At 42.6% G+C, this 21,272-nt stretch overlaps 1 protein-coding gene across 3 annotated transcripts in view; it reads left to right on the top strand.

Annotated features, from left to right (window-relative positions):
• The first annotated feature begins 758 nt into the window (after positions 1-758).
• The window catches only part of LOC113901247 (E3 SUMO-protein ligase RanBP2-like), a 61,885-nt gene continuing 41,371 nt past the window's right edge, over positions 759-21,272 (top strand). The window contains exons 1-4 of one of the 3 annotated variants that reach the window (XM_027555410.1): positions 759-938; positions 18,484-18,551; positions 19,775-19,886; positions 20,527-20,679. In XM_027555410.1, the coding sequence (XP_027411211.1) occupies positions 867-938; positions 18,484-18,551; positions 19,775-19,886; positions 20,527-20,679 (405 nt within the window). In that variant the 5' untranslated portion in view covers positions 759-866. The remainder of the gene's footprint in view (positions 939-18,483; positions 18,552-19,774; positions 19,887-20,526; positions 20,680-21,272) is intronic. The other 2 variants (XM_027555408.1, XM_027555409.1) reach the window with 2 other exon arrangements.

The raw sequence follows: 21,272 nt of genomic DNA, 5'->3' as shown, positions 1-21,272 counted from the left end.
ACAGAGGCAGGCTCGCTCCCTTGGGGAAAGGGATACTACCAATTAGAGACGACTTGACCTCCTGTTGGCTCATTATTTACCAAGGAAACCAGCAGAGGGACTCGCCCTTAGATTAGACCATCCCTTAGATTAGCTAACGTTAGCTGGGGCCTGGACCGGGTACCCTCCCAGACCAGCCACCCTTATTCACATCCAACAAACCTGAAACAAAACACACCATGCTGGTTTCCCTCTTTATAAACGAAGTAATTGCTCACTGTGGAAAATTTGGAAAAATGGAAAAATCAAAAAGGATAGCCTGTAAGAGGCCAGATTAGTTTTAAGTGTTGAATAAAACTATTTAAAAAGGATAAAAAGTATCCATAACCATAAATCCTGAACTCCCTGTATACACAGGATGTGATCATTTTACTACTGAAAACATTTTCTACAACTTGTCTTAAAACTACGCCCGAAAAATTCAAATTCCAAAAGAGCGCTTAGATGCAGCCGACTGGCGCCGCGGCGTGACGTCAGTACCGGGAACAGCCCGCCCGACTCAATAGCCTGCGGGCGAGTTATTTCCGTACGCAGCTGCAACCGGCCCTTGTCATCTTTAAGCGCTTTCAACCGCGTCACACATGCCGCGAGCTTCGCATTCCCGCGCTGCGCAAGCGCAGTCACCTCCGCGCGCCGGCGCCCGCGGGTCTGCGCCGCGCACAGGATTGACGCAGCCCTCACGCATGCACGCACCCACGCAGGAGCGTCGCCCTGTCTCCGGCGACGGCGCTGCGTCACGGACCTTCGGGCGGCGCGCTCCCGAGACGACGGCGCCCGCTGCGGCCTCGGCGCTGGCGTTCGTTACCCAGAGCCCAGTCGGCGGCACGATGAGGCGCAGCAAGGCCGACGTGGATCGACACATCGCTTCGGTGCAGGGCTCTGCGCCGTCACCCCGGGAGGTGAGCGGGCCGGGGCCACGGCCTCCGGGCGGGCCCACGGCGGCGGCGCCATGGCTCCGGCTGAGGCGCGGCCGGCCGGCGGCGGGCGGGCGTTGGCGCTTTCTGTTGCTCTTCCTCTTTCGTTTCCTGCTTTTCGTTCCCGTAGCTCGGGCGGCCTGGGCTCTACGCCGAGGCGCAGCCGCCCCACCGCTTCTGACCGCTTTGGAAGCTGCTTTCCGGGCATTTTGTTTTTCAACGGAGTCCCGGGGGTTCTGAATTTCCTTCCGGGCCTTGTTTCTGGGATAGATTCTGTGGCCTTCCGACGATGCCTCGCGGGGTACTTTGCCATCTCTGGCGTAGATAGGGAGCTGGGTGCTCAGCGGATCCCGCGGACCTTGATGCCAGGGGGTGGGCGGAGGGGGCGCCGGACCCGGAGTCGCTGCTCAGGGCCGAGTCGCAGCTCCGCCAAGCACGCGCTGTGGGATTCGAGATAACTGCCACTTATTTCATTAATAAGTCGGGAGTTAGGGTATCGATAGGAGTTTTTAGGATGGGCCATGATAAACATTTAGGGCAGTGCTTGGCACGTGGTAAGCTCTCAGTAGATGTGGCTGTTACAGGGACAGTCATTCCAGGTGTTCTGGGCCGGAGCCTATGCGAATAAAGATGTATGAGGAAATTAAAAACAAAACCAGCGGACAATCAGGATTGTAACGGCATCGTAATAGTGTCTTGGTTACCACATACTGCTAAGTCACTTCAGTCGTGTCCGACTCTGTGCGACCCTATAGACGGCAGCCCACCAGGCTCCCCCGTCCCTGGGATTCTCCAGGCAAGAACACTGGAGTGAGTTGCCATTTCCTTCTCCAATGCATGAAAGTGAAAAGTGAAAGTGAAGTCACTCAGTCGTGTCCGACTCTTGGTGACCTCATGGCCTGCAGCCCACCAGGGTACTCCGTCCATGGGATTTTCCAGGCAAGAGTACTGGAGTGGGGTGCCATTGCCTTCTCCATACCACATACTAGGCATATATTATTTTACTTTGTGCTCCCGACAAGCCTATGGCTATTGGGACCTGGGGAGATTAAAGATACTTTTCCGGGGACACATGGTAGCTCAGCAGGGTTTTGTCATTGGGTGTGATTTCTTTCTTTTAGGAGTATGGAGTGGGTTACAGTCTGTGCCTCTGGAGGAGGGGAATAGGTGCCAACCTTCAGATTGTAACTTCCAGCTGCTGGCATAGTTGTGAATACAAATGTACCTACCAGAGTCAAAAACAGAAGCTCGTTAAACGTTCTCTGCCTCTGAAACTGATTTGGCCGTTTTTTTTTTTTTTTTTTTTTTTCTTCTAAAGCAAGTTTAGCACTTTTCAGAAATTTGTAGTGGGCACCCTGACTCTCCAAAGCCTTAAAAACCACTGTCTAGACAGGAATTAGAATGTTCTTTGAACTAGGGAACTTTTCTGTCAGTAAAGAAGAGTGGGCACAAAACTTTAAGGATTGGTTATTATTGTCACCTCTTTTACATTTATAAAGAGTATTATAATCAGATGTTTTTCTTCAGACAAGGAGAAATCATTGACTTTTGAACCTGGGGACTTCAGTGGGATATTGATTAACAAGTGTAGTAGATAACTTTGGGTCCCAGATAGAGACCTAAAAGAGATGCTTTAATCATAATGGAAATGTTTAAAATGATAATTCAAGGAGTGAACATCCTTTATCTAGCTATAGTTGGACCGTGTATTCTGAGAGACAGCCCAAAGGTAGGTCCCTGAAATTTAGCAGCCTGATACTTGGATCTCAAGGACATAGACTGGGAAGAAAGGCTTCTGGTGGCAGGAGGAAAGGGTTAGGGGACAGCCACTGGGGAACCGATTCCACTTCCTGCAGGAGAAGCACTTCTGCTATGCTTGGAGTCACAGTTGTACAAGCTGAAGGATAGCTAACGAACATCAGGAGAAAACTTGGATAGTCAGTGTCCTGGACACACTGCAGGACAAGGTCCTAGGTGGGCCTCTAGAGAAGTAGAGAGTAAAAAGAATCCCCAGATTCAGCTGTTTAAGATCTGGTGCTAAAACAGCAAAGTTTTTATTTGTTTTGTTTCAGTTGCTTCGTGGGGCTTCCCTTGTAACTTAGTAAAGAGTCTGCCTGCAGTGTGGGAGACTGGGGTTTGATTCCTTTGTCTAGAGGATCACCTGGAGAAGGAAATGGCAACCCACTCCAGTATTCTTGCCTGGAGAATCCCATGGACAGAGGAGCCTGGCAGGCTACAGTCTCTGGGGTCACAAGTGTTGGACACGACTGAAAGATTAAGCACACACACTAAAATAGCAGGACACTGAGGGAGGCCTCAGGTGCAGAGTTGATAAAGGCTTGCTTCTCAGGAGGTCCTGGGGTGGATCTCCAGAAATCGGGGATGGGTGTTCAGAGTAGAAAGGTACCTTGCCCTCTGGATCCTGATTAACCTCAAGAAATGAACTGTGAAACTTTTAAGTTAGACTTTGGTAAGAGTATATTAGGTCTTCCTGGCTTCCCAGGTAGGTCAGTGGTAAAGAATCCACCTGCCAGTGCAGGAGACTTGGGCTTGATCTCTGTGTTGGGAAGATCCCATGAAGAAGGAAATGACTACCCATTCCAGTATTTCCTGGGAAATCCCATGGACAGAGAATCCTGGTGGGCTGTAGCCCATGGGGTCCAAAGAGTCGGACATGACTTAGCAACTGAAACAACAGAATAAACAAAAACTTTGGAACACGTGACAGTAATGCTATAATCGTGGGTGTAAGTGAAATGACAAAACATGGTGCTTTGGACAGGTTGGGAGGGAGATGGTGGAGGGAGCAGAGACCGTAGCTGTGGAGAGTATAAAAAGATTAGGGTTTGTGTGCTGCTGCTAAGTCACTTCAGTCGTGTCCGACCCTGTGTGACCCCATAGACGGCAGCCCAACAGGCTCCCCCATCCCTCGGATTCTCCAGTCAAGGATACTGGAGTGGGCTGCCATTTCCTTCTCCAATGCATGAAAGTGGAAAGTGAAAGTGAAGTCACTCAGTTGTGTCGGACCTAGCGGCCCCATGGACTGCAGCCTACCAGGCCCCCCATCCATGAGATTTTCCAGGCAAGAGTACTAGAGTGGGGTGCCATTGCCTTCGGGCAGACACTGGTGATGTTGGAAACAGACCAGTTTTCTGGGTTATCCAAATTCTAAGTGCTGTTATGGGTCCATAGTCATATGTCTTCCCAGGCTTCCACTCATTTCTTCACTTCATCTTCTGTTTTGCCATTTTCTGCTCCTTTACACCTGCTTTTGATTTTGTTAGGACTTCGTGGGTGGTGCAGTTGGTAAAGAATCTGCCTGCCAACGCAGGAGATGCAAGTTCAATCCCTGAGTCGGGAAGATCCTCTGGAGGAGGAGATGGCAGCCCACTCCAGTATTATTGCCTGGAAAATTCTATGGACAGGAGCCTGGCGGGCTACAGTCCATGGGGTCTCAAAGAGTTGGACAAGACTGAGCACACATAAGCAACACCTGCTTTTGCTTTTATTGAAAATATTTTTTCCCCCTGATGACTTCTATTTAATTTTCTTAGTTTTATATCTAGTTTTATACCTTAGTTTCTTAGTTTTATATCTAGGTTTTTACTCCACACCCCCAATTTCTTGCTTCTCAGAGGCACCTTGACAGCTCTTACAGTTATTTGTTCTATCTTAAACGTCTGTATGTCATACTTCTGAGTAATATACATATTACAGTTGCTCGTTGAACAGCCTGGGTTTGAACAGCACAGATCCACTTACATGAAGGGTTTTTTTATGTTTTTTTCAGTGAATACATAGAGCAGTGCTATGGCTGAATATGAGGATGTGGAAGCTTGAATATGGAGGATCCCAGGTTCTGGAGGGAGAGTGTGTGTGTATAGGGGGACGACTGTTAAATATCCATCGATTTTCAACTGTGCAGAGGGTCAGTGCCCCTAACCCTTGCTTTATTCATCTACTTTTCTCCATTTTAAACCCTTTCTACTGACAAAAAATGTCTTTACATAATCTGTAGTTGGGTTGTCAAATGTAGGTTTGAAATAATTTTTTTCTTAATTTTGAGAGCATTGCTGCATATTTGCAGTGTACTGTTGGAGGTTATATGTGATTCTTGTTCTTGGTAGCCTATAGATTTTCTGAAAGTTTTCTTTCAGTTGACAAACTTATTTCCTTCACTTCTGGAACATCTTGTATTTCATTGAGCATTTTTTTCTTTCTCTCCTCTCTCCCTCTTTTTTTCCTGTTATCTTTCTGATGTTCTTACTGACTGAAAGTTGGTTCTGGTTTGGTCATCCACATTTTTCTCTCTTCTTTGTTTCTTCTGTTGTATTTTTTGATAGATTTCCTTTAACCTAACTTTCCAAGAGAACAGGGTTAGGAACTCACTGTTGGGTTCCTCGACTTTACTTGTCCTCTCTATAACGCTTGCCCTCACCCTTGTCAGATCAGTCGCTCAGTCGTATCTGACTCTTTGTGACCCCATGAATCGCAGCACGCCAGGCCTCCCTGTCCATCACCAACTCCCGGAGTTCACTGAGACTCACATCTATTGAGTCAGTGATGCCATCCAGTCATCTCATCCTCTGTCGTCCCCTTCTCCTCCTGCCCCCAATCCCTCCCAGCATCAGAATCTTTTCCAGTGAGTCAATTCTTTGCATGAGGTGGCCGAAGTACTGGAGTTTTCAGCTTTATCATCATTCCTTCCAAAGAAATCCCAGGGCTGATCTCCTTCAGAATGCACTGGTTGGATCTCCTTGCAGTCCAAGGGACTCTCAAGAGTCTTCTCCAACACCACACTTCAAAAGCATCAATTCTTCAGCGCTCAGCCTTCTTCACAGTCCAACTCTCACATCCATACATGACCACTGGAAAAACCATAGCCTTGACTAGACGGACATTTGTTGGCAAAGTAATGTCTCTGCTTTTGAATATGCTATCTAGGTTGGTCATAACTTTCCTTCCAAGGAGTAAGCGTCTTTTAATTTCATGGCTGCAGTCACCATCTGTAGTGATTTTGGAGCCCAGAAAAAGAAAGTCTGACACTGTTTCCACTGTTTGCCCATCTATTTCCCGTGAAGTGATGGAACCAGGTGCCATGATCTTTATTTCTGAATGTTGAGTTTTAAGCCCACTTTTTCACTCTCCTCTTTCACTTTCATCAAGAGGCTTTTTAGTTCCTCTTCACATTCTGCCATAAGGGTGGTGTCATCTGCATATCTGAGGTTATTGATATTTCTCCCGGCAATCTTGATTCCAGCTTGTGTTTCTTCCAGTCCAGTGTTTCTCATGACGTACTCTGCATATAAGTTAAATAAACAGGGTGACAATATACAGCCTTGATGAACTCCTGTTCCTATTTGGAACCAGTCTGTTGTTCCATGTCCAGTTCTAACTGTTGCTTCCTGACCTGCATACAGGTTTCTCAAGAGGCCGGTCAGGTGGTCTGGTATTCCCATCTCTTTCAGAATTTTCCACAGTTTATGGTGATCCACACAGTCAAAGGCTTTGGCAAGTCAATAAAGCAGAAATAGATGTTTTTCTGAAACTCTCTTGCTTTTTCCATGATCCAGCGGATGTTGGCAATTTGATCTCTGGTTCCTCTGCCTTTTCTAAAACCAACATCAGGAAGTTCACAGTTCACGTATTGCTGAAGCCTGGTTTGGAGAATTTTGAGGATTACTTTACTAGCGTGTGAAATGAGTGCAATTGTGCGGTAGTTTGAGCATTCTTTGGCACTGCCTTTCTTTGGGATTGGAATGAAAACTGACCTTTTCCAGTCCTGTGGCCACTGCTGAGTTTTCCAAATTTGCTGGCATATTGAGTGCAGCACTTTCACAGCATCATCTTTCAGCATCACCATCTTCGGAATAGCTCAACTGGAATTCCATCACCTCCGCTAGCTTTGTTCGTAGTGATGCTTTCTAAGGCCCACTTGACTTCACATTCCAGGATGTCTGGCTCTAGGTCAGTGATCACACCAACGTGATTCTGTGTGTAGGTCGTTAATAATTGTTGTTTAATTATCTAAAGATAATCCTCTTTTAGTGCGATGTGCTGTGCTTAGTCACTCAGTCATGTCCGATTCTTTGCGACCCCATGGACTGCAGCTCGTCAGGCTCCTCTGTCCGTGGGGTTTCTCCAGGCAAGAATATTGGAGGGGGTTGCCATGCCTCCTCCAAAGAATTTTCCCAACCCAGGGATTGAACCCAGGTCTCCCGCACTGTAGGCAAATTCTTTACCGTCTGAGCCACCACCAAGTTATCCTATGTCACCCCTTCTCCTCCTGCCCTCAATCTTTCCCAGCATCAGGGTCTTTTCCAATGAGTTGGCTCTTCACACCCGGTGGCCAAAGTATTGGAGCTTCAGCATCAGTACTTTCATTGAATATTCAGGGTTGATTTCCTTCAGGATTGACTTGTTTGAGCTCCTTTCTGTCCAAGGGACTCTGAAGAGTCTTCTCTAACGTGACAGCTCAAAAGCATCAATTTTTCGGCCCTCAGCCTTCTTTATGGTCCAGTTTCCCTGATAGTTCAGTTGGTAAAGAATCCACCTGCAATTCAGGAGACCCTGGTTCAATTCCTGCGTGGGGAAGATCTGCTGGAGAAGGGATGGGCTACCCACTCTTAGTATTCTTGGGCTTCCCTTGTGGCTCAGCTGGTAAAGAATCTGCCTGCAATGAGGGAGACCTGGGTTCGATCCCTGGGTTGGGAAGATCCCCTGGAGAAGGGAAAGGCTGCCCACTTCAGTATTCTGGCCTGGAGAATTCCACGGACTGTATAGTCCATGGGGTTGTAAAGAGTCGGACATGACTGAGTGATTTTCACTTTCACTTTTCTCACATATGTACATGACTACTAGAAAAAAGCCATAGCTTTGACTCTACTGACCTTTGTCAGCAAAGTGATGGCCCTGCTTTCTAATATGCTGTCTAGGTGCCATAATTTTTCTTCCAAGGAGTAAGCATCTTTTAATTTCATGGCTACCGTCACCGTCTGTAGTGATTTTGGAGCCCAAGAAGATAAAGTCTGTCACTCTTTGCATTTTTTCTCCCATCTATTTGCCATGAAGTGATTGGACCAGATGCCATGATCTTAGTTTTCTTAATGTTGAGCTTTGAGCCAACTTTTTCACTCTCCTCTTTGACTGTCATCAAGAGGCTCTTTAGTTCCTCTTCTATTTCTGCCATAAGGGTGGTGTCATCTGCATATCTGAGGTTGTTGATATTTCTCCCAGCAGTCTTGATCCCAGCTTGTAATTCATCCAACCCAGCATTTCACTTGATGTCCTCTGCATATAAGTTAAATAAGCAGGGTGACCGTGTATAACCTTGATGTACTTCTTTCTCAGTTTTGAACCAGTCAGCTGTTTGATGTCCGATTCTAACTGTTGTTTCTTGATCTGCATACAGGTTTCTCAGGAGGCAGGTAAGGTGGTCTGGTATAACCACTCTTTAAGAATTTTTCACATGTGTTGTGATCAACACAGTCAAAAATTTAAGCATAGTCAATGAAGCAGATGTTTTTCTGGAATTCTCTTACTTTTTCTGTGATCCATTGAACTTTGGCAGTTTGACCTCTGGTTCCTCTGCCTTTTCTAAATCCAGCTTATATATCTGGAAGTTCTCAGTTCACATACTGGTGGAGCCTAGCTTGAAGGATTTTGAGCACTACCTTGCTAGCATGTGTGATGAGGGCAATTGTGCGGTAGTTTGAGCATTCTTTGGCATTGCCTTTCTTTGGGATTGGAATGCAAACTGATCTTTTCCAGTCCTGTGGCCACTCCTGAGTTTTCCAAATTTGCTGGCATATTGAGTCCAGAACTTTCACAGCATCACCTTTTAGGATTTGAAATAGCTCATCTGTATTTCCGTCACCTGCAGTAGCTTTGTTCATCATAACAGTTCTTAAGGCCCCCTTGACTTCACATTCCAGGATGTCTGACTCTAGGTTAGTGATCACACCATTGTGGTTATCTAGGTCATTAAGATCTCTTCTTTCTATCAGTTCAGTTCAGTTGCTTAGTCGTGTCCAACTCTTTGCAATCCCATAAACTGCAGCATACCAAGCTTCCCTGTCCATCACCAACTGCTGAAGTCTACCCAAACCCATGTCCATTGAGTCGGTGATGCCATCCAGCCATCTCATGCTATGTCGTCCCCTTCTCCTTCTGCCCTCAATCTTTCCCAGCATCAGGGAAAGATTTTTTTGTATAGTTCTGTGTATTCTTGCCAGCTCTTCTTAATACCGTGTGCTTCTGTTAGATCCATACTGTGTCTGTTCTTTATTGTGCTCTACTTTGCATGAAATGTTCCCTTGGTATCTCTAATTTTCTTGAAGAGATCTCTAGTCTTTCCCATTCTGTTGTTTTCCTCTGTTTCTTTGCATTAATCACTGAGGAAGGCTTTCTTATCTCTCCTTGCTTTTCTTTGGAACTCTGCATTCAGATGGGTATATCTTTCCTTTTCTCTGCTTTTTGCTTCTATTCCTTTCTCAGCTATTTGTAAGGCCTCCTCAAAACAGCGATTTTGCCTTGTTGCATTCTTTTTCTTGGGGATGGTTTTGATCACTGACTTGTTCAGTGTTATGAACCTCCATCCATAGTTCTTCAGACACACTATCAGAACTAATCCCTTGAATCTGTCACTTTTTTTTTTTTTACTCGGTTTGTTGCTTCTACTGTATAATCGTAAGGGATTTGATTTTGGTCCTACCTGAAAGGCCTTTCAGGATTTGGAATAGCTCAACTGGAATTCTGTCACCTCCACTAGCTTTGTTCGTAGTGATGCTTTCTAAGGCCCATTTGACTTCACATTCCAGGATATCTGGCTCTAGGTCAGTGATCACATCATCATGATTATCTGGGTCATGAAGATCTTTTTTGTACAGTTCTTCTGTGTATTCTTGCCATTTCTTCTTAATATCTTCTGCTTCTGTTAGGTCCATACCATTTCTGTCCTTTATTGAGCCCATCTTTGCATGAAATGTTCCTTTGGTATCTCTGATTTTCTTGAAGAGATCTCTAGTTTTTCCCCTTCTGTTGTTTTCCTCTATTTCTTTGCATTGATCGCTGAGGAAGGCTTTCTTATCTCTTCTTGCTATTCTTTGGAACTCTGCATTCAGATGTTTATATCTTTCCTTTTCTCCTTTGCTTTTCGCTTCTTTTCACAGCTATTTGTAAGGCCTCCCCAGACAGCCATTGTGCTCTTTTGCATTTCTTTTCCATGGGGATGGTCTCAATCCCTGTCTCTTGTACAATGGCACGAACCTCATTCCATAGCTCATCAGGCACTCAATCTATCTAGGCCCTTAAATCTATTTCTCACTTCCAGTGTATAATCATAAGGGATTTGATTTAGGTCATACCTGAATGGTCTAGTGGTTTTCCCTACTTTCTTCAATATCAGTCTGAATTTGGCAATAAGGAATTCATGGTCTGAACCACAGTCAGCTCCTGGTCTTGTTTTTGCTGAGTGTATAGAGCTTCTCCATCATCGGCTGCAAAGAATAGAATCAATCTGATTTCGGTGTTGACCATCTGGTGATGTCCATGTGTAGAGTCTTCTCTTGTGTTGTTGGAAGAGGGTGTTTGTTATGACCAGTGCATTTTCTTGGCAAAACTCTATTAGTCTTTGCCCTGCTTCATTCCGTATTCCAAGGCCAAATTTGCCTGTTACTTCAGGTGTGTCTTGACTTCCTACTTTTGCAGGCCAGTCCCCTATAATGAAAAGGACATCTTTTTTGGGTGTTAGTTCCAAAAGGTCTTGTAGGTCTTCATAGAACCGTTCAACTTCAGCTTCTTCAGCGTTACTGGTTGGGGCACAGACTTGAATTACTGTGATCTTGAATGGTTTGTCTTGGAAACAAACAGAGATCATTCTGTCATTTTTGAGATTGCATCCAAGTACTGCATTTCGGACTCTCTTGTTGACCATGATGGCTACTCCATTTCTTCTGAGTGATTCCTGCCCGCAATAGTAGATATAACGGTCATCTGAGTTAAATTCACCCATTCCAGTCCATTTGAGTTTGCTGATTCCTAGAATGTCGACGTTCACTCTTGCCATCTCTTATTTGACCACTTCCAATTTGCCTTGATTCATGGACCTGACATTCCAGGTTCCTATGCAATACTGCTTTTTACAGCATCGGACCTTGCTTCTATCACCAGTCACATCCACAGCTGTGTATTCTTTTTGCTTTGGCTCCATCCCTTCATTCTTTCGGGAATTATTTTTCCACTGATCTCCAGTAGCATATTGGGCACCTACTGACCTGGGGAGTTTTTCTTTCGGTATCCTATCATTTTGCCTTTTCATACTGTTCATGGGCTTCTCAAGGCAAGAATACTGAAGTGGTTTGCCATTCCTTCTCCAGTCGACCACATTCTGTCAGATCTCTCCACCATGACCCGCCCATCTTGGGTTGCCCCACAGGCATGGCTTAGTTTCATTGAGTTAGAATAGAAGAGATATTCTAACTATCTATTAGAATATCTAATCTGGTGATAGAATTCCAGTTGAGCTATTCCAAATCCTGAAAGATGATGCTGTGAAAGTGCTGCACTCAATATGCCAGCAAATTTGGAAAACTCAGCAGTGGCCACAGGACTGGAAAAGGTCAGTTTTCATTCCAATCCCAAAGAAAGGCAATGCCAAAGAATGCTCAAACTACCGCACAATTGCACTCATCTCACACGCTAGTAAAGTAATGCTTAAAATTCTCCAAGCCACGCTTCAGCAATATGTGAACCGTGAACTTCCTGATGTTCAAGCTGGTTTTAGAAAAGGCAGAGGAACCAGAGATCAAATTGCCAGCATCCGCTGGATCATGGAAAAAGCAAGAGAGTTTCAGAAAAACATCTATTTCTGCTTTATTGACTATGCCAAAGCCTTTGACTGTGTGGATCACCATAAACTGTGGAAAATTCTGAAAGAGATGGGAATACCAGACCACCTGATCTGCCTCTTGAGAAATCTGTATGCAGGTCAGGAAGCAACAGTTAGAACTGGACATGGAACAACAGACTGGTTCCAAATAGGAACAGGAGTTCATCAAGGCTGTATATTGTCACCCTGTTTATTTAACTTATATGCAGAGTACGTCATGAGAAACGCTGGACTGGAAGAAACACAAGCTGGAATCAAGATTGCCGGGAGAAATATCAATAACCTCAGATATGCAGATGACACCACCCTTATGGCAGAAAGTGAAGAGGAACTAAAAAGCCTCTTGATGAAGGTGAAAGTGGAGAGTGAAAAAGTTGGCTTAAAGTTCAACATTCAGAAAACTAAGATCATGACATCCGGTCCCATCACTTCATGGGAAACAGTGGAAACAGTGTCAGACTTTATTTTTCTGGGCTCCAAAATCACTGCAGATGGTGACTGCAGCCATGAAATTAAAAGACGCTTACTCCTTGGAAGAAAACTTATGACCAACCTAGATAGCATATTCAAAAGCAGAGACATTACTTTGCCAACAAAGGTTCATCTAGTCAAGGCTATGGTTTTTCCTGTGGTCGTGTATGGATGTAAGAGTTGGACTGTGAAGAAGGCTGAGCACCAAAGAATTGATGCTTTTGAACTGTGGTGTTGGAGAAGACTCTTGAGAGTCCCTTGGACTGCAAGGAGATCCAACCAGTGCATTCTGAAGGAGATCAGCCCTGGGATTTCTTTGGAAGGAATGATGCTAAAGCTGAAACTCCAGTACTTTGTCCACCTCATGGGAAGAGTTGACTCATTGGAAAAGACTGATGCTGAGAGGGATTGGGGGCAGGAGGAGAAGGGGACGACAGAGGATGAGATGGCTGGATTGCATCACTGACTCGATGGACATGAGTCTTAGTGAACTCCGGGAGTTGGTGATAGACAGGGAGGCCTGGCGTGCTGCTATTCATGGGGTAGCAAAGAGTCGGACACGACTGAGGGACTGATCTGATCTAATCTGAAAGGCCTAGTGGTTTTTCCTACTCTCTTCAATTTAAGTCTGAATTTTGCAATAACAAGCGTGTAATCTGAGCCACTGTCTGTATAGACCACAATTTTGTTTATCCCTTTATCTGTTGAAGGACAGATAGTTGAGTTGTTTCTGCCTTTTGGCTATTGTAGGTAATGCTGCTGTGGACATGGGTGTGCAGATGTCTATTTGAGATTTTGTTTTTAACTCTTGAATTTGTATCCATGAGTAGAATTGCTGGGTTGTAATCTGGGTTTAGCCTTAGATAAATTGCCAAGTGTTTTCCATAGTGGCTGCACTATTTTATATCTCCATCAGCGGTGTAAGAGGATTTCAATTTCTATACGTGTTTTTTTTTTTTTTTTAATTATAGCTATCCAGGTGGGGGTTTTTTATTGTGGCTTTGATGTGCATTTTCCTGATTACTAATAATGTTGAGCATCTTCTCATGGCTTATTGGTCATTTGCATATCTTCTTTAGTGCAGTAGCTACCTAAGCCCTTTCCTTTAGGCTTTTGAATTGAATATTTGTCTGTTATTGAGTTGTAGAAATACTTTCTATATTTTGGATATAATTTCCAAATGTTTTTTCTAATTCTATAAGTTGTCCTTTCACTTTTTTTTGGATTGTCAGTTGATGCAAAATGTTTTTAATTTTAATGAATCTCATTTTACCTGTTGTTTTTGGTGTTATATCTAAGAGTACATTGCCAAATTTGAGCTAACGGAGGTTTAACCCTATGTTTTCTTCTGAGAGTTTTATGGATTTTAGTTCTTAATGTTGACCCATTTTCAGTTAGTTATACGTATACATGGTGTGAGGAAGAGGGTGCAGTTTCATTCTTTTGCACGTGGAAAATCAATTGTATCTTCACCGTCTATTGAAGAGACTGTTTTCTTTCCATTGAATAGACTTGGCATGCTTGTCAGAAATTAATTGTCCATAGCTTTATGGATTTGTTTCTGAACTCTCAGTTTTGTTTAGTTGGTCTGTATGTCTCTCCTTAGATCAGTGGCATGTTGTTTTGATTGCTGTAGTCTTATAGTAAGTTTTGCATTGGGGAAGTGGTATGTCTTTCAGCTTTGTTCTATTTCAAGAGTGTGTTTGGGGCCTCTTACAATACCATATGAATTTGAGGATTGACCCTTCTATTTCTTCAAAAAAGGCTGTTGGAATTCTCAAGAGATTGCGTTGAATCTGTAGATTCCTTTGAGTGGTATTCACCCATTGGTTATATTAGGTCATCCTATTCATGAACACACCTTTCCATTTATTTAGGTCTTTAATTCCTTTCAGCAGTGTTTTAAATTTATCAGCATACAGGTTTTTTGCCTCCTTGGGTAACTTTACTCCCAGGTATTTGATTCTTTCATAAGCTTTTGTGACTGGAATTGCTTTATCAGTTCACTCTTCTGCTTGTTCAGCACAGCTGACTGTTGGTGTGCTAATCTTGTGTCCTGCAGTGTTGCTGGATTAGTTTTTTAGCTATAGTAGTTTTCTTGTGAATTTTTGGGGACTTTATATAGGATTGCATCATCTATGGATATTGGTAGTTTTGCTACTTCCTTTCAATTCAGTTTTTTTTGTTTTTGTAATTTCTTTTCTGTCTGAAATTGTTCTGACTAAAACTTCCAACTCAGTGTTGAATAGAAGCGCTGAAAGCCATTTCTGATCTTAAGGGGAAAGCCTTTATTTAATCTTTCATCCTTGAGTGTAGTGTTGCTATTGGTGTTGTTTAGTCGCTAAGTCATGTCTATCTCTTTTGTGACCCTATGGACTGTAGCCTGCCAGAAATCCCTCTGTCCATGGGATTTCCCGGGCAAGGATACTGTAGTGGGTTGCCATTTCTTTCTTCAGTGGATCTTCCCAACCCAGGTATTGAACTTGCATCTCCTGCTTGGCAGGCAGATTCTTTACCACTGGCACCACCTGGAAAGCCCTGAGCATGGTGTTAGCTGTGAGCTTTTCATTAATGACCTTTATCATGTTGAGGATATTCTTTGCTTTCTGAGAGAATCAGTTTTCTGAGAGAATCAGTTTTCTGAGAATTTTTATCATGAATAAATGTTGGATTTTGTCACATACTGTTTTTCTTTTGATGGCACTTGACATGGTCTTGCAGTTTATTTCCTTTGTTCTTTTAATGTGATGTATTAGTTAACTCATTGTCTTGTATGAAATCAACCTTGCATTCCTGAGACAAAAATCTCTGTTGATTATGGTATACAATAGTTTTAATGTGTTCTTGGTTCATTTTACTGAGGAAAATTTATGGAAAATTAGAGTTAAATTTTTTTTAGTAGACTTAGAAAAGTTCTAGGTTCAGAGCAAAACTGTAATGAAGGTAGTTTTCCCACATTCGTCCTGCCTGCCCCAGTGTCAGCATTTCCCACAGAATAGAACACTTGTTACAGTTGATGAACTTAAAATATTTTCATCTGAAGTCCACGGTTTACCTTAGGGTTCACTCTTGGTGGTGTACAGTCCTGGGTTTTGACAAATGTATAAGGACAGGTATTCATTGTTATTGTGTCATACATAGTAGCTTCGCTGCCCTAAAGATCCTCTGTGTTTTGCTCTTCATACCTTTTTCCCTGCAGGCCCAGGCTACCACTAATGTTTTTAGTGTCTACGTAGTTTTGCCTTTTCCAAAATGTAATATAGTTGGAATCCTAAAAATGTAGCCTTTTGAGATTGGTTTAAGTTTCCTTCGTGTCTCTTTATAGCTTCGTTGCCATCTGAAACACCACCTGTTGTGACTCTGTTGTCCTGCCTAGATGGGATTCTTAGAAGCATTCAGTCAGAACCTCACTGATGTTCTGTTTGACTAGGTTGCTCCTCAGGCAAACTCATGCCCCCATTGTCTGAACCATGGTTCCTCTTGTTCTGAGGAGGCTTGTTAAGGAAACAATCATTATCATTAGAGTAGAACCAACCTCTCTCATGAAGGTCTAAACCCAGTTTACATTGAGTGCAGATGTAAACGTAGTTATGTTACTGAGTAAATGATCCAATGGTAGTTCTCTACAAGGATCAAGACATGACATCAGCAAGACATGACCAAAGGTGAGTTCTTTCAATGTTTGACTGCCTAAAGCCAGTACGGTAACTTTTCTGATAACCTCGGCTTAAAACTAAAAAGATCAAAAGGATTGGGAGAACCCAGTTTTAGGATCTTTAATCCTAGTGAAAATCTAGGTAAAATGAGTTTTTCCTGTTTGCTTCACTGGAATTTGACTCTCTACTCAGCTTGGTTTGAGATATACTTGTGTGATGCTCCGATAGGTGTACTGGACCTAACCGCCCATGGTGTACAGGGGAGGTGAGAGGCCCTGGGGGCCCTCCACTCGCTCTGCTTTTCATATCTGTTCCTGTACCAGACATGAGCCACACACACCCTACTGGGTGCTCTTCCTCAGTTGATCCTCAGACTCACTTTCCCCTGGCTCTCCTTTGACTAGGTTAGTGAAAATCTTGGTCATGAATTCATACATGTCTCTGATTAGATGACGAAGCATTGGCTTAAGAGAATCATAGTTACTCTGCCATTTATTTAACTTCATTGAATTTTTTCACTCTGACATTGAATGTACTGGGCAGAAACCATATCATATCAGTACCTACTGTTGCCTTTGTTTAAATTAAACAGACTCCTCAGGACTACCCCAGTTGGAGAGTTGCATTCTGGTTTTAGTCACTGGTTTTAGACCATAGCATGCATGGAGCAGACAAGGTAAAGTTGGAGAGCTAGGCAGATACCGTGTCATGCTAGTCTTTGGTGAGAAATAGGGATATTTTCAAAGTGTAATGGAAGACAAAAAAGGATTTACAGTTGTAAATACACAGTGTCATTTGTGTTACGTTTTGACTAACTTTGAGAGGGAAACAGGAATAGCCATTTCAGTCATCCCACAGAGACGTGATAGCAGGCTTGGACTTTGACAGTAGCATTAGAGATGTAGAAAAACGTGGGTTGAGGTAACCCAGAAGGTAGAACTAACACATCTTGATCATTTGCACATAAGTTTAGAGCTCAGGAGAAGCAAAGACACATATCTGAGAGTCAGGGTAGTCCTCGGTGAGATGGATTATGTCCCAGATGAGACACCCTGAGAGAGAAGAGGAGTTGGAGAGGGAATGACCACCATGGTAGAAATGAAGTGAGGAGAACCTGTGTTCATTGAAGACATGAAAAGAGTGTTTCAGGAAGATGGGTGCCATTCAGGAGTGTCTTCTGTTCATAAAAGAAGAGAGTTCATAAAAAGGAGAAAATGGAAATACTCCATAGTAAACAGTGGAGCGGTGTTAAATTTTTGCAGTTCACCTGCCCCAGGTAACCACTTCTGCACATTAATCAGGTTTCTAGTCAAGTATCCCCCTTCCCAAGACTTTCCCTCACAAGCTTGTCTCTGTCCCATTGTATAAATTATGTGATGCCTTGTCTGTGCACCTCCACCCTCAGCAGCTAAGGGAGGAGAAACTCCCAGCTAGATAGGCACTATTAGGGTGCCTGTGCTTTGTGGGACAAGTACTGATTGTAGCTTTGTCAAAATGAGGTGTTCTATAGAGAACTGATGAGGTGCTGTAAGAGCATTCTGTCCTGCCTCCATGGAGATTACTGTCTGCTTGTCACCCTTCCTGAAGTGCAAGCTTCCTGCTTGAAGACAGACTTTGTTTACTGCCGATTCCCCAGCACTCAGAATGGTGCCTGGAGACTAGTAGGCACAGCAACATCTAACATCCATACTTTTTAGAAATAAAATCAGTAAATGAAAGCATTGCTCTTTTTACATAATACATTGATTTTTATTTTTCTGTGTCCTGTCATTTTCAAAATAAGGTGTTTGATGCTCTGTACTTTTATCATGTGTATATGACGTCATCTGGTGTGCTCTTGCATTCTGGACTTCGGAGCCTGTAGACATAAAAGAACCAGGGTGTGGACTTGGATTATTACCAGGAGAATTAATACCAGGAGAGGCAGATTTTATTTCTGCCTCTCTAACTCCTTGAGTGTAAGATAATGGTCTGTGCAGAGGTCAGTAACGGGACCCGGAAGCCCCAGTGCCTCAGTGGCTCTGCAGTACTTCGTTACTCTTCCCGCATAAAGGCGTGCGTATGGCAGGAGCAGTGAGGTCTCTCTCTGGTGTACTTCTTCTCCACCAGGAAAGCGGGCTCTGTCTGTTTACTTATCTATAAAGTGAGAGGAAACCACACAGTTCCTAGGGTTTCTTGTTGATATATAAATTCTTAATTTCTGATGTCATCTTGTCTTTCTTAAATTTGTTTGTTGTTTCATGAGAATTAGATGTAGTTTCATGATTTAAAATATGTATGCATTTCTATAGGCAGTTTTTACCTTTTAAGTGCGAGGTTGCTTGTGTGCTCAGTCTTGTCCAACTCTTTGTCACCCTAGGAACTGTAGCCCACCAGCTCTTCGGTCCATGGGATTTTTTTCAGTCAAGAATACTGAGTGGATGTTAACATTGTTACAACAGATTTTAGTTCTTGTGAAAAACATGCAAAATTTGAAATATGAAGAATAAAATAATTCTTAATTTTTTTTTTTTAGAAGTCAATGAAAGGATTTTATTTTGCAAAGCTGTATTATGAAGCTAAAGAATATGATCTTGCTAAAAAGTAAGTACCAAACTGTCATCTGGCATTAAACTTTCTCTAGAGATTGTTCTGGGTTAGAATAAAAGGGAACCGTGCTTACATCTTGATTTCTTTCTGGTTAGCTATCTGCTACTTTCATCAGCTAGAAAATAGCAGTGAGTACAAGACTAAACCAATTCCTGGGTGGGAGAATAGCTTGTGTCAGAGATAACTTTAGTTGACTACTAGTGAGTGATCCTCCAAGGCCAAGAAGGTTGGTGATCTGATCTCCTGATTTTCAGTAGCTTAAAGCTGGAAATTAAGAGGGAGGTAGGCTATTGAAGGCATTGATGGGAAGATGAAAATTTTGTTAAGAAAATGTTCGCACCTTTATTGACCTAACAGCTGTAGTTCCTTACTTTATAAAATGACACTTTTTCCTTCAATGTTGATCTTTGGTCTGATTCTTCCTGTGATAACGTGCACTGGGCCTAGAAGACGCTTGTTTATAATCAAGTCATCTGCATTTGGTGGTATACTGAGTGACTCCTGTGCAGTCCCCTTAGATGTTATTGTTTAAAAGATGAACAGATTATCTTAGTGGTTGTTCGGGAATTAGTGCTCTTTAGTATTTTGCATTATGATAACTTAAAGATTTACTGTAATCACTTTGTAATTTCTCTGCAAAACTTTTTAGTGCTTTACCAAAGTGTAATAGAAAAAAAGGTAGAACTTACATGTTCATTTCTTATGAATGGGTAGCACTGAGGAAAACTTTTGGTGAATGTAGCGTTTAATGATAGAGTGAGTGTGTCCTTGACTTTGTGTGTGTGTGTATATAGATGCCGTCGACTGTTTATGTGTGTGTATAGGTGCTCTTTACTGTGTGTTTGTGTCTAGGTGCTTTCAACTCTGTGTGTGTGTATGTCTAGGTGCTGTCAACTGTGTGTGTAGGTGGTGCTATTGACTGTGTGTGTGTATCTAGGTGCTATCAACTTTGTGTATGTGTAGGTGCTGTCGACTTTGTGTCTAGGTGCTGTTGACTGTGTGTGTGTGTGTGTGTGTGTGTCTAGGTGCTGTCTGTTTCTTCCTGTGAATGCTTCTGAATTGTCTGCATACTCTGCTCTAAGTAAATAGTGATGTTCAGCAGAAAACAGTAGAAATTAGTTTAGTGGTTGCTTAGAGTAAGATATTCTCTCTGCATTTAAACACAGTTCTAAATGTGGTATTTTGAAGATTGTTTTTATATTATTATTTCTGAACAGATATATATCTACATATATTAATGTGCAAGAAAGGGATCCCAAAGCTCACAGATTTCTCGGTCTTCTTTACGAAGTGGAGGAAAACATAGAGAAAGCTGTTGAATGTTACAAGGTAAATAAACTGTGTAAGGTTAGAACATAACCACACTCATAATATCCAGGTTAATTGAGGTAGTAAGTAATTCAGGTACGTTTTATGGATGTCTTGAAAACAAGCACTCATATCATCATACTATTAAGCAAAACAGCTTGAAACAGATTTTAAAATATTTGGCCCAAAGAGTGCTGTATTTTGTCATGGAGAGGTTAGCACTTGGAAAAGATTATTAATACTTGTAAATTTTAAGTTTACCATGGTGAGAAATGCATGGTTCCTTTTCTCCCCTCCTTCCTTTTCTTTTTTGCATTTACCAAATAAAAAACTTTTTATTCATTTTCTAAAAACTTGCAGACAGTTTAATTTTTTTTTAATTTTATTTTATTTTTAAACTTTACAAATTGTGTTAGTTTTGCCAAATATCAAAATGAATCCGCCACAGGTATACATGTGTTCCCCATCCTGAACCCTCCTCCCTCCTCCCTCCCCATACCATCCCTCTGGGTCGTCCCAGTGCAACAGCCCCAAGCATCCATAACGTGTTGTCATTTAGAAATAGAGTTTGTAATGGAGTACTTGTTAAGTTTTTAAATTTTGTGTATGAGTGTACAGACTTTAGGAATCCTACTAATTTCTTAATTGTTTTTGGTATCAGCGTTCAGTGGAATTAAACCCAACACAGAAAGATCTTGTGTTGAAGATTGCAGAATTGCTCTGTAAAAATGATGTTACTGATGGAAGAGCTAAATACTGGGTTGAACGAGCAGCTAAACTTTTTCCAGGAAGTCCTGCAATTTATAAACTAAAGGTAAAAAACTAAAGAAAACAAAGCATATAATAAAAGCAGTCAGAGAAAACTTAAAGACACAGCTATTGCTGGTACTTGGAATTTCAATGACTTAAGTAGTAAGCTGTAAACTGGTATGTGTGGAGGTGAGGGGCATCCTAGGGGAATAGACCTCTAGTTGTGTGTAAGTCTGGGGGAGTGACAGAAGAGCTGTGACCATCGGCAGTAGCACCGCAGTGTGCATGAGCAGAGTAGTTGCCGCTGTGGAGGCGATGGCCCTTCCACAGTATATGAGGCGTCGCGGTGTGTTGTTTCACCAGCACCCAGTTTGCTTTCCAAGTGGCATCTCATCTATCTTCGCAGTGATTACTGTATTAGGGATTTTACTGTTCCTTAGCTATTAGTAGATGGTGGAGCTGAGAATTATTATAAATTGAGCTCTATTATAAAACTTTCACTTAATTGGGTGCAAATTACCCAGAAGGTGACAGTTTCAAAGAACCATTATATAAATTTGGGAAGGACTGTGTTACAGGATAGTGAGGTTTTCAAGCAAAAGTTAAAAGTTTCTCTAGTGTGTTATAGATGACTACTAAAAGTGATAGAAATGTGTT

The sequence above is a fragment of the Bos indicus x Bos taurus genome, chromosome 11 (assembly GCF_003369695.1).
Source record: "Bos indicus x Bos taurus breed Angus x Brahman F1 hybrid chromosome 11, Bos_hybrid_MaternalHap_v2.0, whole genome shotgun sequence".
Taxonomy (NCBI): Eukaryota; Metazoa; Chordata; class Mammalia; order Artiodactyla; family Bovidae; genus Bos; species Bos indicus x Bos taurus.
The sequence above is the reverse complement of the archived record's forward strand: the minus strand, read 5'-3'. Positions and strand labels throughout refer to the sequence as shown.